Below are 21,788 nucleotides of genomic sequence, written 5' to 3'. Positions count from 1 at the left end.
CTAACAAGCCCATGACTGTATGTACACATTAGGATTTGTATCCTGGTGCTTCCCCCAAAGTCAGTGTTTGAAAGCCTTCCTCTCCCGGGCATCTTTGTTTAGAAGAGGGTTCCACCTTCAGCACTAGGCTGTTTATGGATGAATTTGAATTCGTAGCTTAAAGCATCACTTGGAGGTGTTAGAATTTAGACACTAGAGACTACACTGTTGACATGCCTTGAAGGGTACAGGACCTGCCGAAGTCACATGCTTGAGTGGACTCGTGTTCCTTCAGAACCCAAATAAACACCTCCACTTCCTAAGCTGTTTCACTCAGGACTGAGAAGTTACCTGTCTCAGTAGGTACCCAAGCTAATTATGCAGGAGTACAAGGAGAAAGGTGTTTTTTAGAGCTTCCTTTCTATGTGCTAAATATTACCCCTCAAAGGGATCACGAGCCAGAGCATGTTCAGTGGATGAGTTCTTGCAGAATCCTTTATTTTCTGTCACTATTGGAAGTATTCCTCTTGCCGTAAAGATGTAGTGGGACTTCCACAGCTCTCCAGTTCCTGCACATATCACTTTCATTTTCAACCGTTCCTTGAGTGTTCTCAGCACCCAGGGTTGTTGGAACTGTTCCAGATGATGACTTTAAAGATCACTCCAAAAGTTAAACATGGCAAATACAAGTTAGACTACAGTGGACTAAACAAAAAAACGTTGGAGGTTGTAATGCATGATTTCTCTATGGCTGGTAGGTGATACCATCAAAACTTTAAAAGAAATGTGGATGTATCTGTGATAACTTTCTTACGTTGTGTTAATTTCCACAACTTCAGGTATTGAATGATTAGTGCATTGTGTTCCTCAGTTTACTACAACCACATCTTTATTCTGTTTTCTGTTTTCCACATGATTAAGTGAGTACATTACAGTTTGTAAATAAAATGTGAAAATAAATTTTAAATTTTCAACATGTTAGTATTTGCTTCATAAATATGTGTTGGTATGTTTATTTCTCTAGTATGGTCACTGGGAAAATTTCATGCAGCATGTCAGTAAACTGTAAACTTATCCCTGTTTAAAACTAAGGGTTACTGAAACAGCTACATTGAAAATCTGGCTAGGAGTTTATTATGAAAGTAATTCATTCCAATATTTTGATTCACTTCTCTATATTGAAATATCTACTGGAGCAAAACCAAAAGAATAAAAAGGAATAAAGTTTCATTTACTTTCTAAGACAATTTCTGTTTCTATTGAATGAACGAGTAACAAAATTAATTTTAATTTAATATTCAGAATTTAGGAATTATTTTAATGTAACACTATATAATTGTTACATATATGTTCTCCAGTATACTAAAGGTAGAAAAATACTGTAGTCAAAAGGAAAAATAGAAAATAATTGATGAATATCTCTGATATAATTTAAACACTTATTTATATCTACTTCATTATAAGCCTAAGGAATTGGTAGAGGATTTGAATGTCAAATTGGTGAAGAAGACAATATTAACATCTGTGTATCTTCAAAACTTCCACAGTTGTGTAATATGTTTTCTTTAACATCTACAATTATTTCCTCCCCAAAAATGCAGGTGGTTCTCTATTCTACAAGGTCTGAATAATGCATTTTCCAGTAGCCCAATCTTTCTAAGTAAACAGTGCACTATTGTACTTATTTTAGGAACGGATTGTTTAAAAATGAAATCCATGCTTGCAAGTTCTAATAGGGGTTAGTCTAAATATTATGCAAATATTTTGGTTTCTGGTTTCCATTTTTCTTCAAGATCCAGCATCTTTTAAAATAACTCTTACAAAACATTCATTTAAAGGGGTTATCCTTTCTCGAGTAGAAAAGAAAATAAAAGAAAATTCAGGAAAAAAAATAAATTCACAACAATTTGTAGTGCTTGAGACGCTCCAGCTAAGGAAAAAGAATTGTTCTCTCTTTCATAAAGTTAATAGTTCAGATTATTTTGCCCATCAGTGTTAACCCTTCTTTCCTCTGCTCACTAAGACTCCTGGGAAATATGTACTGTTTTGCTGAGACCTGCTGAGCCCCTGAGACAATCTCCTGGAACACATTGAACAGCACAGAGGTGTTCTGTCACCCTTCAGTCCTTGTTCTTCAATCTCCACTGTGCTGATCTCGTTGTCAGGATCAATTCCCAATTGCCGGGTTCAGATAGTTATTTCTCATTTTCTCACCAATGTCTGTACCCTTTGCTAGTTTTCTCTTTGACACTTTTCTTAGTTTTTACTAAACCTTTGCTGCTAGGGACTATGTTCTCTTTTCTCCATGCTTTTAGTTTAAATTAGAGCTTATCAGAGATGGCAAAACCCCCAAACAAAACATTCGGCTAAATGTGAAGGTCAAGTTTGAGGATGAAGCCAGTGGTAGAGTATTTGTCTAACATATATGAGAACCTAGGTTTGACCTCTGCATAGCAAAACACAAAGAAAGAAAGAAACAAAGAAGGAAGGAGAGTAAATATTTCTACCTAGTCACCAAATCAGTTTTTAATGTATTATCTATAAATCCTCAATCAGAATATCTATCTATCTATCTATCTATCTATCTATCTATCTATCTATCTATCTATCTATCTACCATCTATCTCTCCCCAAGTAGAAACAATTTACTAATAATTAGTATAAAAATAGAAAAGAAAGCCTTTCTTATTTTTTTTTTCTTATTTTCTATGTGTAGAGTAAAGTTCGCAAGTAGATTGAGTGCCGTAAGGACTAGACATGAGTCATTCACAAAGCACATCAAATAAGATGGAAATGTTTCTCTCACTACAAGGGTGAACTATAAATCACAGCTCTTAACAATCTTTAAGGATTTAAGCAAAACAAATTATTTGAATGTGTCTACCAGCTAATCAAAAAGTTTAGCTACCTTAGCTACAGCACCAGCATAAAAGTTGTAAGACCATTCTGCCAATGCATAGGTCTAGGCACGAAATGGGCTCTATTGAAATCAAGCACTTCTGCTCAGCTAGTAACAATTTAAAATGTAATTCATTTAAGTTGCATTAGTCTCTTGATGTGGGAGTCCTATCTGTGTGCTGTGATTACCATTAATGAATAAAGAACTGCTTTGAGCTATGTCAAGGGCAGAACAGAACTAGGCAGGAAAAGCTAGGCTGTATGCTGGGAGGAAGAAGGGCAGAGTCAGGGGACACCATGGAGCTGCCAGAGTCAGACATGCTGGTAAGCCGCTGCCACATGCTGATACACAGATTAATGGAGATGGGTTAAATTCAGATGTAGGAGTTAGATGGTAAGAAGTTAGAGCTAATAGGCCAAGCAGTGATTTTAATTAATACAGTTTCAGTGTGATTACATCAGGTCTAAGCTAACCCGGGGGCTGGGAACCAAACAAGTGTCACCCCACACACACGTCTCTAATTTTGTTTCTTTTTAGACACCTTGGATGTTATTTGGGTTGGCTTTGAACTCAATATGTAGCCAAAGGTAGTCTCAGTCTCCAGATACCTCTATCTCATACTTTAGATCCTGGGATTAAAAATGTGTACCTAATGACCAGCTGAGATTGTTCTTTGGGAAGTATATATAAAATACTGAAAAGAGACCAGGACCATGTGATTCATTGCCACCATGTTGATCTCTGCTACCACACTGGAAAACTTCTGGGACTTAGTGCCAAGGCCTCACTCTCTTACGCAGTCAGAATCTTCATTAATGCTTGGTTTTCAGTATAACAATGTTCCATGAAGAATGATGAGATGTTATTTTATTAACAGCTATTTATTTTTATTTGATCTTTTAAGAAATGTCCTATGCTTTATGTCGCAATTCTACTTAAACCGGAGCAACATAAGGTATTTTGTATACTGTTTCTCAAATATCTAAAACAACCCAGAAAAGAAACAATTAGCATTCCTATTTCATTCCTACGTAAAAATGGAATGATTGCCTCTTTCCCTGCCCCAATGAATACACAGAACTTTTCTTAGAAACAGAACAAAGGCTAGGGGAGATGTACCTTGGTTTCTCCACTGCAGACAGAACTCAGCTTGAAACACCGGTTTGTACTAAGAGCTGTGCAGACGAGCAATGCAAGCTTTTAAGCCCCACAATCTTACGTCCACCTGTGATGAGCACTGCTGTGATAATGAGATGAAGAACTAAGCAGGAGGCTAGGATACGTCAGCAGCTCATACACAGGGACACTTGCTAGTGACAGGGACAACACTGTATCTCAAAATAATTAATCCAAATATTCTTGATCAGTACTTTCTTGAGCTATCCTGTCTTCATGATAAGCTAAGTTATGTTTGCTAATATGTGAAGTGAAAAGCACTTTCATTAAAGACTAGGCCTAATCATAATCATATCCATTCTATTTTAAACATTAATTCTCTAAGAAACATATTATTATCCTGAATTTTCAAGGACACATTTAAAACTCAACATGGTTTGTGGCTGGGGTCAATATCATGGGCCACCATAGATTTTGCCCCATCTTTAATTTTCAGTTTCATATTTTGCTGTTAGTTTGAGACAATTCAATTTCAGTGTAATGTTGTTCATTTTCTGCTTTGATCTAAACTGACAGCTGTAATTCTGCTCTCTTCCCAGTTATTGGGGAGGCAGAAATGCAAGAATCTTCTGAGCTCATAAATTCAATGCTACTTTTCCATAAATGATACTCCATCTTAAGAGAAAAGAAAAGAATAAATAGTCAAAGCTGTGGTCTTAGAAGTTAGGATATGTGATAAGTCAAAGGGTCACAAAATATTTTGTTTCCTCTGGAATAAAATGTGAAATAAACATTCATTTCTATTTTGATGTTTATAATACCTGAAAGCTTTATTTATTTTCTCTTATGTTTCTGTCTCCTGATTCCTCTTCTCTGTACTCCATACAATCCAAGTCACTGGTAGCTTCACTTCTAATTAAATGCCTTGCATTTTATCTAAAAGCTTCACTTTCTAAATGTAAATGATTAAATAAAATGATTCAGTTAGTCATGATATAACATGAAATTAAATTAATAGCACTAATGGTACAATCCCTGTAATACACTCATGTGCTGATATATCAGTCTGTTTCTCTGGTATGTGTGTGTGCTTTTATTTGGTTTTAATTTTTGGTGTGAGTTATTTTGTTTGTTTTTTTTTATTATAACTTGAATAGTGTATTTTGTTTTCTAGGTTTTGACTGTCTGTTGCATTTTGTGTGTATGTGTGTGTGTGTGTCTATGTGTGTATCTGTATTTGGTTTTTGCTTTGATTTTTTTTTTTTTTTGCTTTGATTTTTTGACAACAGACCTATTGTTGGTGGGTAGGAGATGACCTTGAAAAAGCTTGGGGGAGGGCAAGAATATGATTAAAATATATTTAAATTTTAAAAAGTTAAAAAAATGTAAAGCTATTACCCCACTAATATTGACACTTAACTTATTAAAAAAGTCAATAGTTAATGCTTTCAGGTTAATATAATAGCATCCATCATGATGACATAAAGTAGGAAAGAACCCATTAGGTTTGCAGACTTAACACTCTTTAGCATGCGGATCCTAGTTGTACCTGACTGGAAGAGGATGTGGGAAAAGGAAGAATTTCTTGAAACTCATAATTCTCATTAAACACAGTTTAGACAGAGCTGTCTGTTAGAAATGTGTGTTGTTTTATACAATAAAATATTTACAGTAACATTTGGATACTGTATTATGTTACTATACTATATTCAAAGTTATGACTTTGCATATGCCTGATCTTTGGTAATCCATTTCTATGTGGTTTTTTTCAAAGAATTATTTCTAAAATAAGGCATCAATTCTAATATTAAGATGGATACAAGTAACGGGTGGTGGTGGCACATGCCTCTAATTCCAGCACTTGGGAGGCAGAGGCAGACGGAACCCTGTCTCAAACAGCCAAAAGCAAAACAAAACAAAAGATGGATATATGTACAAATGGGCTAATGTTATATACTTTCAAAATATAGATGATATTTGGAAATGAATAGAAGACAAATTGCATTACTCCAAGTAAATGGATGTGATAAATATTGGTTTCTGGTTTAAGATGCCTTATTATTGTAATATAACATCTACCCAAACCATACAAAAACAGTGTATTCCAAAATATTCATTGAAGCATATTTTATTTTATACCCTTCTTCATGGATCCAGTCTTTGGTGGAGGGGAACATCTGAATCTCTCTCCTCTCATTTTGCTATTATTGATGGTAAAATGGTGATTTTCTTTGAAATAGTTCTTGGGGTAATGTAAGCTAGACTTTAAATTGTCCCATAATGGAATATGTCCTTTTCAAATAAGTTCTATTAATGCATCAGATTTTTTTTGCCTACATTTATATTCTAAGAACTTCCAGTAATGCTGCAGTTAGCATTTATTGTTTCATCTATTTCTAAGTAAGTCCTTACCTATTCCTAGGGGAAGAGAGAGCTAAAATAGTAAAAATCCAAACTGTCAAGGTAGGGACAAAATATATCCATGGGGATTTTAGGCTTGGTTTTTCTGCAAAGTCATCAAAATGTTCTGTTAGGGTTAATTATTATACCACAAATAATTATAGAATCGGAGGGTAAGTATATTTTTCGTCAGTTTGGAACCACCACAGGAACTATTATCTATCACAAAATCTAATTATATGACTGATAAGAATTGGAACAGATGGCCAGATGACAGTCCTTCACAAATTTAAATTTTTCTCCATATCGCATGCAGTCTAATATTAGTCCTCTCTCCGCCCTTATCCCTGAAACATTAACTAGGATGGCAGTAGCATGCTAACATGTTAAATTACAAGTCTGCAACCAAATGTATTTTCTAAGCCTACTTAATGACTGCTCTTAATAATTCATGGTAAAGGTATAATACAAGAAAGTGAAAGTACTGGTTCATCTCTGTTTTGTCACCTGTTAGTGACAATTTACTGTTATTTCACAGACTACAATATTTTGGTTTAAAATTGGGAAATTTCACTATTTCATCATTTCTTCATAATACCATACTTCATCACCACACAATCCATACACTTGTCAGGCTGATACCACCATTCAATTTGTCTTGAACTAATGAAAGGTTTGAGTTTGGTCTTATGAAAGGAGCTCTAGAATGTATATTGTTTACATTGAAAACAGTAAAAATTAAGCTGAAAATTAAATTGAAAGTTGACTATTTGCTGAAGGAGTCCATGTGACTACAGAACCCTCTCTCCTGGTTAGATGGCTTAGGAGAACTTTTAGTCTTCCCTTTATTTCCACATTGTATGGTAAATTACTGAGCTACTGCATGAAAAAAGCGAAACAGAACACACACAAAAAAGCTTCTATTTGCAAAATAAAGGGAAAGACGACCACAGTTATACCAACTACTTTCTAATATAAAAACTAATAAACTAGAAGACAAAAATATTAATATAGTTTTATGCTATAAATTTTGAAAATACAGTAATACTAATAAATTCCTGACTGAGTTATAAAGCTATGATTGTGTATATGAAGACTCCTCTCTTCATTTGTTTGAGCTGTGTGCGTGCACATGTGGATACTTGGGCAAAATCTTGGAATCATAAGAGAATTTTCTCATTCTCACATTTGTCAAATCTGTAAGTTCTGAGTTTATGTTAGTGTGTGGAAGATTGCCATCATGGTTTGAATGAGAAAAGCTTCCTTAGGCCTGTATATTTAAATACTTGATCCCTAGCTAAAAAAACTATTTGGAAAGGAGTAGGAAGTGAGGCCTGGTTGGAGGAAGTGTCACTGGGAGTAGACTTTTAAGTTTCAAAGGAGCACATCATTTTTAGTTAATGATGTCTAAATCATGATTGTCTATCAGATGTAAGCTCTTAGCTAGTTCACTAGTACTGTGCTTCCCTGCCTGCTGTGAGGCTCCCCATCATTGAAGGTCATGTACTAAACCTTTTTAAGCTCTACTTCCTAAAAAAAAGCCGTTTCTTTTATAAGTTGACTTCATCATAGTGTCTTAACACAGCGATAGATAAAATGAAATTGTATATTTTATTGAATAAGGTATGGCATTAACATTTCAATTAATCTCACCATCTTCACATTAAAAAAATAACAACTGCCTGTATTTATACACTTACATATACACAAGTAACTACTTAAGATACATAGCATTTAATAAAATTCTCAAACCTTCTTGTGAACACGTAAGTAGAATAAAGAAAAAGCAGTGAATACATGACACTATATGTTTCTTGCATTTGTGAATTTATGAAAATGTATGGAAATTATTAAGATGAATTGTTAAAAGGAATTATTCATTTGAAATGCTGTTGTGAATTTGAAATGGAACCAAAGTTTAATATAATCAGGCAGTTGTCAGAAACAACTGTTTTCCCTAAAGCAATCATGAAAGAAAAATCCAAGAACCAATTAAGTCAACAGAAAATAAAATGAAATATTAAAAACATTTACTAAATTCAAATTAGCTACAAAGAAATAATGTGGATGGATAATTTATAAAAAAAAGATGTAGATATATATTCAGCTAAATTAATGATTACATTAACTGAAAAATAAAATAGCCACACTGTATGAAAGACTATTTTTAAGACTTGACTATGCTCTGTATTATTAAATATTTATTCGTTTTTAACATGTACATGTGTGTGCCTGCATGTATGTATTTGCATATGTGTGTTCCAGTACCCATTGATAGTAGAAGGAATAACAGAGCCCCTGGAATGAGAGTTACAAGCAGGTGTGAGCCTCTTGATTTAGTTGCTAGGAACTGAACCTGGATTCCATGAACAAGCTGCAAGAGTTCTCGGCTACTGAGCCATCTCTCCAGTCTCCAAGTAAAGGTTTTTAAAATATACAGATAGATTGAAAATTAAAAGATACGACAAAATATGCTAAAATTCCAAAAAGCTTGACATATCTCAGTATTAAACAAAACAGACTCTGAAGAGTATTTGATAACAGTCAGTCAGAGATATACACTAATGAACGTTCAATTAGCTTGTAGCACAGATTTGTACTCTAAAAGGAAAATCCTAATAAAAATAATGCTTTGTCCTCCACCTCTGCTATCACTGTTAATAAGCAAATACCATTCCACTGTACCTAGTACAATACACACAGAAAAGCGCCTATCATAAATAAATCTAAAAATGTATAGCTAGAAGGTCGCTTGCTGGAAAGAATAAATGGTCTTCACATTCGGTTATATTTATACAGATTTTGTGGCCTGTCTTTCAAGGTTAATTAAATAGGCAAAAATTAAGTTATTTTTCCTAAGAAAATGGAAAATATGAATATAATATGGAAAATAATTAAATTAAGATATTCTGTGGTCCAAACACTCAAGAGCTCCACTTAATAACTCAAAATCAAGATTGAGGGTAGAAGAAAATATTAAGATGCCCAGACCATATTCACAAAATCTTTGTTAAATAAATTGACTAACACATACTGTTGTAATTTTAACCTCAGTGTTTAAGAGAGCTTGCTGATCTTATAGAGGAATTGAATTTGTTCCCCACTACAACATCAGGCAGCTCCCAACAACCTGTACCCCAGTTCCAAAAGACCCTATGCTTCTGACCTGTATAGGCAGCTGAATCTTGTGCTCAAACATACACATACAGTTATATACAAATTTTATATGTAAATTGTTACTCATAAGCATGCCCTCACACACACACACACATTCAGAGAGGAAGAGAGAGAGAGAGATCATGCACTAAACCACCACGAGATCTTGGTTCAGAACTAGAACAATTTTAAAAAAAATGATTATTCCGAGTCTCCTTGAAGATGCAGAGTACTGATTGGGTTGGCATACTGGAGAGGGCTGGTTTTGAACTGCATAGAAACTGTGCAAGGGAGACTTGAGGTAGCATTCTTGCGGATAGGCTTGGTAAACCATGTTGGGAGGAGGCAAACCTCTCCCATCAGTAGAGTGCCTTGCCAATGGTCAGTCCTTGAGAACACAGATGTGCACTGTAGTTCAAAGGCTCTGATTAGGTTGTGGTTTTTCTTCTGATGAGGTGTTTTTACATATTATATTACAACAAGAGTTTTTCCTATAACACCTAGCTTTTTGTTTAGATTAGCTATGGAACAAAGCTCTTGAAATTAGTCGCAACCAAGTGATTAGTCTATGAGACTATTTTCATGTATTATGGGAACCTAGTTTGAATCATGATTTGATTATTATAAAAAGAGCACTGGCTTTGCAATAAAGTATGCAGTTGTATCTCCTACTCTGCATCTCCTGTGTCCTGATATCTGCGGCACTACCCAGGGTCATCCATAACCGAGGAGGTTGGGGAAGGGTCCCCAACAGCACACCAGCAATTTCTATCCCTGTGTTCCTTCATTCCCCCCAAAAGAATATATAGTACAACATATTAAGAAAAAACGTTCACACAACTGTTCATAATATTCCCAAGCAGAAAAATTCTTATAGATAGGTTATTGAAGTGTAGTATAATCTGTGAGAAACAAAAGCCTATGTCTCAGATAAAGAAGTGGGCTGAGGAGTTGGTTCTGTAATTAAAAGCATTTCTTACTTTTCCAAATGTCCCGATTTCAGTTCCCAATATCTACATGTTATCTGACAAGTGGCTGTAACTACAATTCTTGGATTTACGCACTCACGGCCTCCAAGATAACCAGGCATATTTAGGATATATATGGACAAAATGCTCCACATTAAATAAAAATAAATTTCTTCAAAAAGTAACAACTATAAATAAAACACACACACAAAAAAAGGTTCTACTTAGTGAGAGGGAACATAAATACAGAAGCAGGATGGAAGATGAAATAACATTAAGAAAAAGTCATAAGGGATCATAGTATCACATATACCTTAAAAAAACTTATAATACAAACCTGAAGAAATGACTCAGTGGTTAAAAACACTGACTATCCTCCCAGGCTGCCCTTCCTGAGGTCCCATGTTCAATTCCCAGCACCCACTTGGCAGCTTACAAAGTCAGTAACTCCAGTTATAGAGGAATCTCACACCAATGCACACAAAATAAAATAAAAACTATAGGAGGCACATGCAACGTTAAATGAGATGTCTTCGTCTATAATGGCAATGCTTAGTCTTCGAAGAGCCAAAAACAATCTAACCAAAATACCTACATCAGGCATTGTTGGTCTGATTACAGGCATATTGGACAGATCAAAAGTTGTCAGACTGAAGTTTCTGCTGTGTGCTGAACAAGCATGAAAAATAAATAAGAAAAGAGCCATGCAAAATGAACAACTGCTGGATGATGAATTATAGACATTAGTCAAAGTTTATCGAACTAGGTATGAAAATTATATACCAATGAAGCTTATGAGCATCACACATATATTTAACTAACATGTAAGAGTAATTGATTGGAACTGTGGTGGAAACATGAAATTCTCCTTCCTAAATGATAATCACTGCTTCAAATCTGACTCCACCTCTCTTTAATATAGCCTATGGCATGAAGATTAATAGAAATAAAAGAGTTCAGATCTTCTGATAGCATGGGTGCCAACATTTTAAAGAGCCACAGCCTACTTTTCTGTTGGGCCAAAATTATCGTAGGGCCTGTACCTCAAGGTCTGTAGGACAGAGAAAAGCCTGGCTCAAGTTTAAAGGATAGTATCAAAGCTACCAAGTGAGGATGAGACAGCAAAATCTAGGTAGACACCTCTCCAGCCAGAGGGAGGGCTTGGCTGTCTCTCATTGGCTGGAGGTACCCTCACATTACATGATGTCACTTAACCTATAAAAGCTGATGCTCACACTAATAACCTGAATTTCTGCTTTGACTTGATCCCTATCGCATCTGATTGTCCTGCATCCTGGGGCTGCAGAATGGGCGGATAGTGCACTCACCTTTCCCCGTGGAATAAGGCGCTAAAAAGACCTATCACTCACTTTTCCTTTGTTGAAAACACATTTTGGGAGTGTGGGGAAATACAGGCTATCACATGTTCCAATCTTGGTGTGGCTAACATTTTGAAATATTAAGTGTTTGTTTGGTGTTCCACGCATTAGATCATACTTTTCACCACCCCAAAATGGGCTCCAGAAAGTGCCCAGTATCCTCCAAGTCCAGCTGAGTGGTATATAAGGAAGATTGTCTAAACTTGAGAAGTGTAGAATCCAAGCATGTCTAAAGTAGCACTTGGCCCCTTTACCTCTGCTGAAGTTCACTTAATATTATCACTTTTTAGTATTATCATTCATTTCAAAGCATACATGACATCTTCCTTTGTTCACCTAAAAATATGGACTCTGAGGAAAATTGCCTTAACAGTGAAATCTATCGTGTGGATATTCTACTTTGTAAGGCTATTTTAAATTTTTATGATTTGTTTTATAAATATCATTTTATAAGTTTCACATTATAATTAATAAGCCCAGCCTTCATTTATTCCCCAGGAAAACTCACTCATCAGAAATGTACTTAATTAGGGTTAAACTGTTCCATTAAATGTCAAAGACTCTCCTCTTTGATCTGAAGCTATGTATCATAAATAAGATATTAGACATATTCTATTAACACTGTTAATGGGAACAGGGGAATTATTAGTTTATTATTAACATGAAAATATGAACTGTTTTAAAATTTGCAGACACCGTCAGGCCAGCTTGAGCTATATAGGGAAAGCCTGTCTTAAAGATTAGGAGAATAAGGGGGGGGGGAGGTAAATTCCAAGAGATTATACATGCTCCTACGTTTACCATGGAGTAAACCTAGACTCTTCTTCTGACGGAGCAGGCAATATTGAAAATAGACTTAGAGGAACTAGTGTAGCTTAGCAAGGTAGAATGTCAGGACAGCTGGCTGCTTTGCTACAAAGTGTGTGGGCTGGAGCTAAATTCTCAATGTCAGGGATATCCAACATCATGAGAGACTATAATTCCTCACATTGCTAATCCAGAAAAGGATAAATCCCAAGTAGGATTTCTAGTGAACAGTATCAACTCCGCAATATTCTACTGAAGACAAAGCCCCAGTGGACCCATTTGCAACTAGGGATAGCGTATATTTTATTATGAGTCCAGAACAACATCACAAAGATAAGATGAAAGCTAGCCACAAAACATGAGCGACCTCAAGAGTCAAGTGAAGCAGGCTACCTAAAAGGTCTGATAGAATTTTCTAGAGCCAAACTGCAAAATGCTGGTGCTATGAGACTTGAGAAAAAGGGGGTAGGAGAACTGCCTCATCTTCTCGCCACATTCATATTCCTAAGAGGGACATGCTTACTTCTCTGCCTGATGTCACTGACCCAGGCTATAGACAATGAGAAGACACATTCTTTCCCTTTCTTAAACCTAGTAACCTATTGTAATTCTGATACAAGCATTTATTTCCAAACTTTGGTTAACATCATTAAAGTGTTTTTGCAACGTTTTGGAAATGAAGTCAAAAAAAAATAGTTAACAGAAAAATTTTCCGGTAATTTTTCTTATGCACTGAGAAACAAAGAGCTGAAATTCAACACATAATGAGACACAAAGGCAGCTTAGCTACTGAGAGAAAATACTCCAAATGTTTCTATGCTTCTAATGAAGTCTGCAGTAGAGGTCAAGCAAAGCGAAGCAAAACAAAACCAGGCAACGAATATAGAAATCAGCACTTACCCGTATTTTGCAAAATTTGCCCAAAATTTCATTATGGATCGACTCAAATTTTCCTCAGCTCTCGTATAATTCGCTCCTCTTTCCAGAGGTAAACCAAAGACAAATTCGATTTCAGAGCCGTGCATCACTCCCATCCATTCAGGCCAAGGAACTTTGGAAGACCGGTGTTCGAAATAGTAGAAAAAGGCATCATTTTTAAGGTCTGAAAATGTCTTGGTAAACTCCAGCGCAGGGCAGATGAGATTGTAATCTCCAACAACATCGTCCAAAGCCTCCCGGTAAACTTCCGGTGTCTGGTCACCTAACCAATCCACATAATAAAAAAGGATTGCTTCCTTTCCCAAGCTGCTCACGCCTGGGAAATACATATCTAAACCTTCTTGAAGTTCCCTCCGAGTGATGAGACTGTCATTGTCTTTGCTGAAGCCAGGAGCCCCATACACTAGAAAAGATGACCCTTCATCTTTGTTAACGCCCACTAAGATCTGAGTTTTTTTCACTTGTCCGAGTTGGAGCAGTGTGTGGGGTATATCAGTGAGAAAATCGCCATCCACCGTTGGACCAAAATAAACCGATAAGAGGGAATCAGTTGGGAGAATGAACCTTTCATTCAGAAGAATTTCCTGAGGGTCTTTATTTTGAAGGCATTTAATCATCTCCGTCTCATTCTCCTTTGAGCAGCCAGTAAATTTAGCTAAGGTCCAAGTTCGGTTTCTGGCTTCCTCCGGAGACATTACTGCCCAGGGGGCGTTAGCGGATCCACTTTCCAGAATGGCTCTGGTAAACAAAGGGTAACTTTGGGGACAAAGCAAATGAAAGTTCACTGAGGCTGCTCCTGCACTTTCTCCAAAAAGCGTTACACTTTTAGGATTCCCTCCGAAGGCAGCTATGTTTCTTTGGACCCAGTGAAGTGCCAACTGTTGATCAAACAAGCCCATGTTCCCTGGAGCCTCAGCATTTCCCGGTAAAGCTAGAAATCCTAGGGCACCTACCCTATAGTTCATTGAAACTACAATAACACTTTCAACCCGAGCTAGAAATTTCCCATCATAAACAGGTAGAGAGGATGTCCCAGTTTGAAAGCCACCACCATAAATCCATACCATGACGGTGGCATTTTTCGGTTTAGGTGCTGGAATCCAAACATTCAGATACAAGCAGTCTTCACTGAGCTTCGTGTTCGGATTCCACATTTCCGACCCTTGGAAACCGGGGAAGGCTTGATCTATGTTCTGATAACAAGAATTCGCATATTTGGTGGCATTCTGGATGCCAGACCACTTGTTTAAGGGTTGTGGCTTTTTGAACCTTAGCCTACCAAGAGGGGGCTGTGCGTAGGGGATCCCGAGAAAGGCAGTCACTGTGCCACCGAGAACAGGTAGGCTCAGTCCCCGGACTCTACCAGCCTTGGTTGTGACTATGAAGTCTTCTTCAGCGTGTGTCTTCCCAAAAACCACGCAGAGAAGAAAAATGTACCAGAGGAAGTGGGTCTCTCTGACGGTGGTGCTCCAGAACTGCATGCTGATTTCTAAGAGAAAAGTAAGCAAAAGGTTTCAACAGCCTTGGAGATGCTGTGTTATGGCCCAATGATGATTAGTCACTAAAATACAGTAGTTCCTAGTTACCCTAAACTTATAAGACCTAATGAGTATGTTACTAAACCTTGGATATGTATAAGTACTAAGAAGAAAATCAATTGCTAACCACTTAGAAAAAAAAAAAAACATAGCAAGGAAATATATATGATCTTGCCTTGAAAAAAAAAACATTTTTAAGGATATGTAAGAAGTTTAAGCACTGTAGTTTGTCCCTGGTGTGCATGCTATCTTTCACTACACATGGCTACATTAAATGAGGACTAGCTACAAGTGGACATGTCAGAAGTAATTTCTACATGACTGGAGGGGGACACAATTGTTTTCTGAAATAGCATGGCTGAATGACAGAAGTCAGTTAAGAACATCGAGAAATCTGGAGGCACTGATCATATACTGTCTTCCTGTATTCCATGTTTTTTATAGCCCCCCTTTTAAGTATATTTTTCTTTTATACAATCTTAGGTTGTTTCAAAAGAAAATTGAGACAATTTATTCGCAGAATGTTAAGAATTAAGCAAATGTAATTTAGTTACAAATATCAACACTAACAAGCCAGTTTTTTCCTCTGGCTATTAAACACAGGCTGCTGAGCTGTATTACCTGTAGGTTTAAGGGAAGTTCTCTCAATTTATTTGATAATGATGAAAGTTTTCTGTGAGAATCACAATCTCCTCGGGGAGACCCAGGTGATATTTATGTGAGAGATGACATTGACCTAGACAGAAATTTTACAGGGCTAACAACAAATAATTTGTAAACTGATTGAAGCAAACATAAAGTAGTTAAATATATTTGCTAACAAAGTCATGGATACTCATGCATTTTTTACGGTGTACACAAGTCATTGAAATCAGAGGACCCAATGCAGAGACATGACTGGAATAAGTGGAAGAGGCAAGAGTGGTCTTTGTAAACTACAAAATGAAATGTATCTAATATTGTAGTTAGGGAATATTTATTTACAGTCATATGAAGACTCTTTTGTCTGGTCACAGTGTTATTAATTCATAACATAAAAATCAGTTTCTTTGAAATAAAACTTTCCAAACTCCATGGGAGGAAAAGGAATATAAAAAACATAATAAAAATATCGTTAAAAAGGAATCAATGTTCATTTATATAGTTTCAAGAAACACAATTAAAATATTCATTAACAGACACTGGTTTCCATCCGCATAACAATGGCAAGCACTCACAAATTCACAGACATCCTGTAACCTTTTCTAGTGCTCTAGTTTTAAATCTTACCTGCCCGCTCAGGAAACTAACTCTATCATCACCAACCACTTCCTATGACTTTCTGTATATATAATGAAGTTTGTTTTGCTAGGCCATGAGAAAGAAACAGATGTGAAACCTATGTTCCCTGACCATGAAGAATATCTTTTTTTTTTAATTTACTTACATTTGTTTTGATTGTGAGATAGGACAAGTGTGACACAGTTTAAGTCGAAGATCAGAAGACAACTCAGAATTTCTTCTCTTTTTCCACCCTTTACCCATCAAATCACCTTCCCACACTTTATACCTAGAAGATGCTAATTTTAAATCAGTATCATTTGCCCCTGCTCACGGGAAATCTAGCAATGAAATCCCAACAAATACATAAATAAACCATAATAGCAACACTTATTTTTGAACCCAACACTTTATGACTACATCCCTGGACAATTTTATTAATATCTGTATCTGTCCAAACTAGACTTTTTTCAAGTAAATAAGTCTATGTATAAGTTGATGGCTATGGTAATAAGATCAGGTTTTAAAATCAAGTCACAGGTTTTTGTTGCTATCTTGTAATGTCTTTTTGATACAATTGGGTATGTGCTACGATCCATTAAATGTATTATTGAAATATACTATTGTAAGTATTCATGGGATACTTAAATATTGTACTCACAGTGATTGTGATTTGTAAGTAATGATAGTCAAACATATAACGATAATGTGGAGGTCTGGGAACTTGACAGGTACTGAGGTAATTTAATATTTGTACAGGAGGTATGTATTGATTTCTGTTCTTCGTGACTTTCTGTACTTTTTCCCTGATAATAACAAAACCCTTTGTCTTTAATAAAGAGAACAGAAAAATCCATGTGCAGGTTTTTTATTGTTTGTTTGTTTTGTTTTGTTTTTTGTCATTTTTGAAAATCAGCTTTGACAAGAGAAAATGACAAGGTCCTGGACCTGTCTGTTCTAAGCATATTTCAATAAGCTAGCCTAGGAAACTGGCTGTTGTCTCTGGCTGTGTGACCTGGAGGGCAGGTTCCTTTTCTGTCCACGGCAAAGATGATCTGGGCTGTTTTTCTTGGGTTTTGTCTTATAAAGATTGAATTAAATGCTAATAATTTCAATTTCTAGCAATTTTTGATAACTTAAACTTTTGTTCAGCGGTTGGGGATTTGGCACCATTGGTATAGGACTTGCTCAACAACCAGGACTTTTGCTCAGAAACACAACCCTCACAATAAAAATCCAGGTGTGGTGGTGCCCCTCTGTGACCAAGACAATTCAGGAGAGGGAAAAGGAGGAGATCCTAGGGGCTTGATAGGCAGACTGTCAAGAAGAATCTGTGAGACTTGGGTCTGTAGGAGACCCGTTCTGAAAGGAAAGTGGAAAGTGATCAAAGAAGACACTTGAGATCAACCTCTTGCCTCCACCGACCATGTGAGCGTACCTGAGGGCAAAAATGCACTAAAAAACACACTGTACATGAATTGCATGCACACACAAACAGTTCTTCAGCAGTTTCTTGTGAAGTAAATGCAACTACCCCCATTGTTATTTGCTTGGAATATATATGGCAATTTTATAATACTCTACAACAGCTGCTATCACCCAGTGGTTCCATGGTATCTATATTAATATAGCTTTTCTTCCTGTGATTTAATAACCATTTTCTCCAAATGGACCTTAAATTTCCAGAGCTGTTTATATGAATTAGAATCATATTCTCAATAATGATGCCTATGAGACTTTCTTGTATGTAATGTTAGGTGTACCATTAGAAACAACTACCACAAGTACACATAATGTAAAGATGGCAGTTCAGTTCTTTCTCCTGAATTACCCACGGAGAAGTTATATGCCATATCAGTGCATCTGCAGTGCTAAAAGAAAAAGGCAGATGCTCCCACATTCAGTACAGTCTAAATGTGCTACATTTAAAACAATATTATTATTTTCGTAATCTGACATTATTCTATGGTATTCTGCACTTCTGTACTAAAGATATACTTTAATATTTTTCATCATCACACAATCAAAACAGAAATAAATAACCAAACCTTCAAAATTAATTTATTAGCTTGTTTTTAATTATAATTTAGAATTCTATAAAACTCCATTGCATCTCTCATATTGTGGTACAACTGGCGACTGCTAAAAAATAAAATATTAAACTCAGGGAAATGTGCTTATCATAAAAAATGAAACAAACTTTCACACTGAATACAGCTATCTTAATGTAGATAAGCTCATTCCTTGAAATGGCAGTTAATATTTAAAGAGATTAGGAGACTTTGCTCATGAGGCCAAAGTAAAGAGGTGATAGAGATGGGGGAAAAAAGAACCTTGACTAAGGAATTCAAATTTAACAAATGCTACTTGATAGCAAATTTTGCTGCTAACATTTTACAAATTCTAAGCATTTTAAAATTTTAACTTTTAAAGTAAAATGTACATCACCACTTTTCAAAAAAAAATTAAATTTGAAATTAAATACTCCAGACATTTTTATGAGAAAATATACAATGTCATTATACCGTAATATGTGGATTCTTAAAATAATTTATATTTTAAAAAGTTATTTATTATCACTTATCTGTATAAATGATTTGTTTGTGAAAAGTTTAAGGTAATGGAATATGTTACAAAAAGGTCTAAAAGGCTCTCAATATTGTTCTCTAGGTATTGTGTTCCTGTCTTAAAAATATCACTAAAATTAGTGGATCTTATTTGGAAATGGTGATTTTTAAAATGTGTTGGGAAAGTGCAGTCAAGATTGTACTAGAAAGATCCAGGAGCAGTGTTAGAATTCTATTTGACTAAGAGAGCTAAGTCTTTATACCAAATCCAGCACTGTTTGGTTTCAGGCTAAGAAAAGTGGATTTTTGTGGAGATCTGTTCATAAATGGACTATAGCATGGGCTTCTACAGAGCTTTGATGTCTGCTAAGACATCCAAGAGACAGAAGATGACAGATGAGTTTGGAGAACTCAAGATCTATTCCTGAGCAAAGTCGCAATGAATACTCCACAGGATTATATTAATAAAATGAATATTAACTTATTAGATTTGTTGGGTTTTCTTTGGAAGCTGCATTTTCTCTGCTTGCTGTCATTTACTGACGTTTACCAACTGTGGCTGTGATGGCCTGGCAGAGGTGAAACTGTGAAGAGACACTTGGTTCTTTCAGTGCCAAAACAATGGAACCTAGAGAAATGGGAATTCCCCCAGGAAATGCACATTATAAAAAGAAAAATACATTCTTGAGAGAGATTCATACAATTCCAACAACTTGTGGGAACACCTTGCAGTATGAAATTGAAGACTGGGCAAATGCTAAGTCAATGCTAAGAGGTACCACACCTTAACCAGGATGTGTTGGATGAGCACATTTCTGGGTCACTGTTTAAACTTCAGTCTCACTTCAGGTCATAAAGAGGGGCTGTGGGCCATGGGAAGGAAGTCTTTGTTCCTTTTCGCAATGTGGTCACAATGAATACATGTCCCTTTTCTGCTTTCCATTATTAGTTTAGTTCTTTCAATTGGTTTAATAAGGACCTGTGTGGCCAAACCTGGCTTCTGGCAAAGGTTGTGGCCTCCAGATTTGATAACAACAGAGACAATCGATTTCAGTAAGAATAAGCAGACTTTGGCAAAATGTCAAAACAAAGACAAGGATGAAACGTAAACCACATTATCACTTGTAACCAAGTAATGAATCAAATTGAAGTCTAAATTTATAAAGGCAAATATATTCATGACCCTGTAAGATCTTCTTCACTTATCTTTTATAAAAATATAATATGAAATAAGTTTCAGATTTTTCCTAAAATTAAAGATGCTGGATATTCTATATCAACAAATATAACACAGAAATAGAAGAATAAAGCATGCCTTTTCAAATCTAGCTAGACATTAGATTTGGCATCTTAAAGCAATGTTCTTTTGTCTATGAGAACTCCAGAGTTATGATTCATATCATTGAGATATATGTTAAAAGCCTGCTAACTTCAAATATGATTTTATCAAAATGAATTGTAGTCATATTTATTATAAATAGTCTATATTAAAGAGCATTGGGCCTGCTAACTGGAATACATTCTTACAAATACAGAATACCTGCTTACAAAAAAAAATGTATAACCCATAGGAATCTGATAAGACAATTTTGTTTATACTTCAATTTTCTTTTGGTCTCATAAATTTTATAGGCAACGACTCAAGAAAATCTGGTAGCATAAAAATCGTGTCAGGTTTCCAAAAATCTAGGAGAAGCCAAAAACTCTCTATTTGTTTAGTATTCCTATATATATATAATAAAACAATGGAAACATAAAATATTTTACTCCAGATTAAACATTCAAAAGTGGTCAGTAATGGAGGAGGGGCTATTTGTAGATCAAATTAGGAAATAGATTTTCTTAGACATAAAAGGAACTGCTGCTTTTTGCTTGCCAGCTGATGTTGCGAAAGTTTCAGGAGACAAAATGTTGAGTAATAAAAGTTAAGTAATAAGAGAAAATTAATACATGTCATTGCAAAAGAGATGATATTGGAAATAAGTCAAGGTTGCCCAAACAGTGCTTTTGTTGGTAAGAAGAAGGCAGTTAATCCTGCATTAAAAAGTAACCCTAACCCTAAATAAGTCTCCTTAGAGGGGGCATAAATAAACAAGGGAGGAAGACTCCACAGGTGCTGTATCTCTTCAAGCAAAGTTAAACAAATTCGGCATAGCCTCTGCAACGAAAGGAATTGAATTTGTGTTTCTGGATTAATAGAAAGCTCTGATGCAGTGCCTGCTAGCCAGTCTCCTCTGTCCCACTTGCTAGTCAGAGACTGTTCCCAATGAAGCAGCGAAGGGGCTCCGCACACCCTGAAGAAACCGCCTTCCTTTCTCAGCCGGTTCTTCACCCGAACCTTCTCATCAGGGGTGCAAATTCTGAGCAACTCACCGGAATCTGTGTAGAAAAGGATGCTGACGAGTTTGAAAAGTGGCAATCATGTAACACTTCGGGGAAAGGCGGGATGCAGCAGCCGCTCCGCCTGTGAATTGCACAGCTCTGACATTCAGTCAACTCTTACTGACAAAGCTCGCGAGAGCTGGCGGCAGCAACTTGATCTGGCGCTGGCCCTGCTTTCCCGACTGACATCTGCTCAGACTAATGGCAAGAGTACAGTGGTCACGCCTTCAGAGAGTGCTGGGGGTCTGCCTCTACCATCACAGACAGGCTTCCTGGAAAGAGCAAGGGCGGGGAGGCGCCTCTGCAGTTGAAAATGAGAGAGTTACTCTGTCCCAGCTTCACAGTTTCGTGCTGTGCTTTGTTTTGTTTTGATTCCATTTAAGAGTTTTACAGCAATG

General features: G+C 36.2%; 1 protein-coding gene across 1 annotated transcript in view; it reads right to left on the bottom strand.

Moving 5' to 3' along the window:
* Positions 1-21,498, bottom strand: part of Bche (butyrylcholinesterase) — a 55,019-nt gene extending 33,521 nt beyond the window's left edge. The window contains exons 1-2 of the mRNA XM_057757129.1: positions 21,382-21,498; positions 13,605-15,132 (exon numbers count right to left, since the gene is read on the bottom strand). Coding sequence (XP_057613112.1) covers positions 13,605-15,124 — 1,520 coding nt within the window. The 5' untranslated portion in view covers positions 15,125-15,132; positions 21,382-21,498. The remainder of the gene's footprint in view (positions 1-13,604; positions 15,133-21,381) is intronic.
* Positions 21,499-21,788: the final 290 nt, after the last annotated feature.

Source organism: Chionomys nivalis, chromosome 24, assembly GCF_950005125.1.
Source record: "Chionomys nivalis chromosome 24, mChiNiv1.1, whole genome shotgun sequence".
NCBI lineage: Eukaryota > Metazoa > Chordata > Mammalia > Rodentia > Cricetidae > Chionomys > Chionomys nivalis.
Note: the sequence above shows the minus strand (reverse complement) of the source record. Positions and strands in the feature narration are given on the sequence as shown.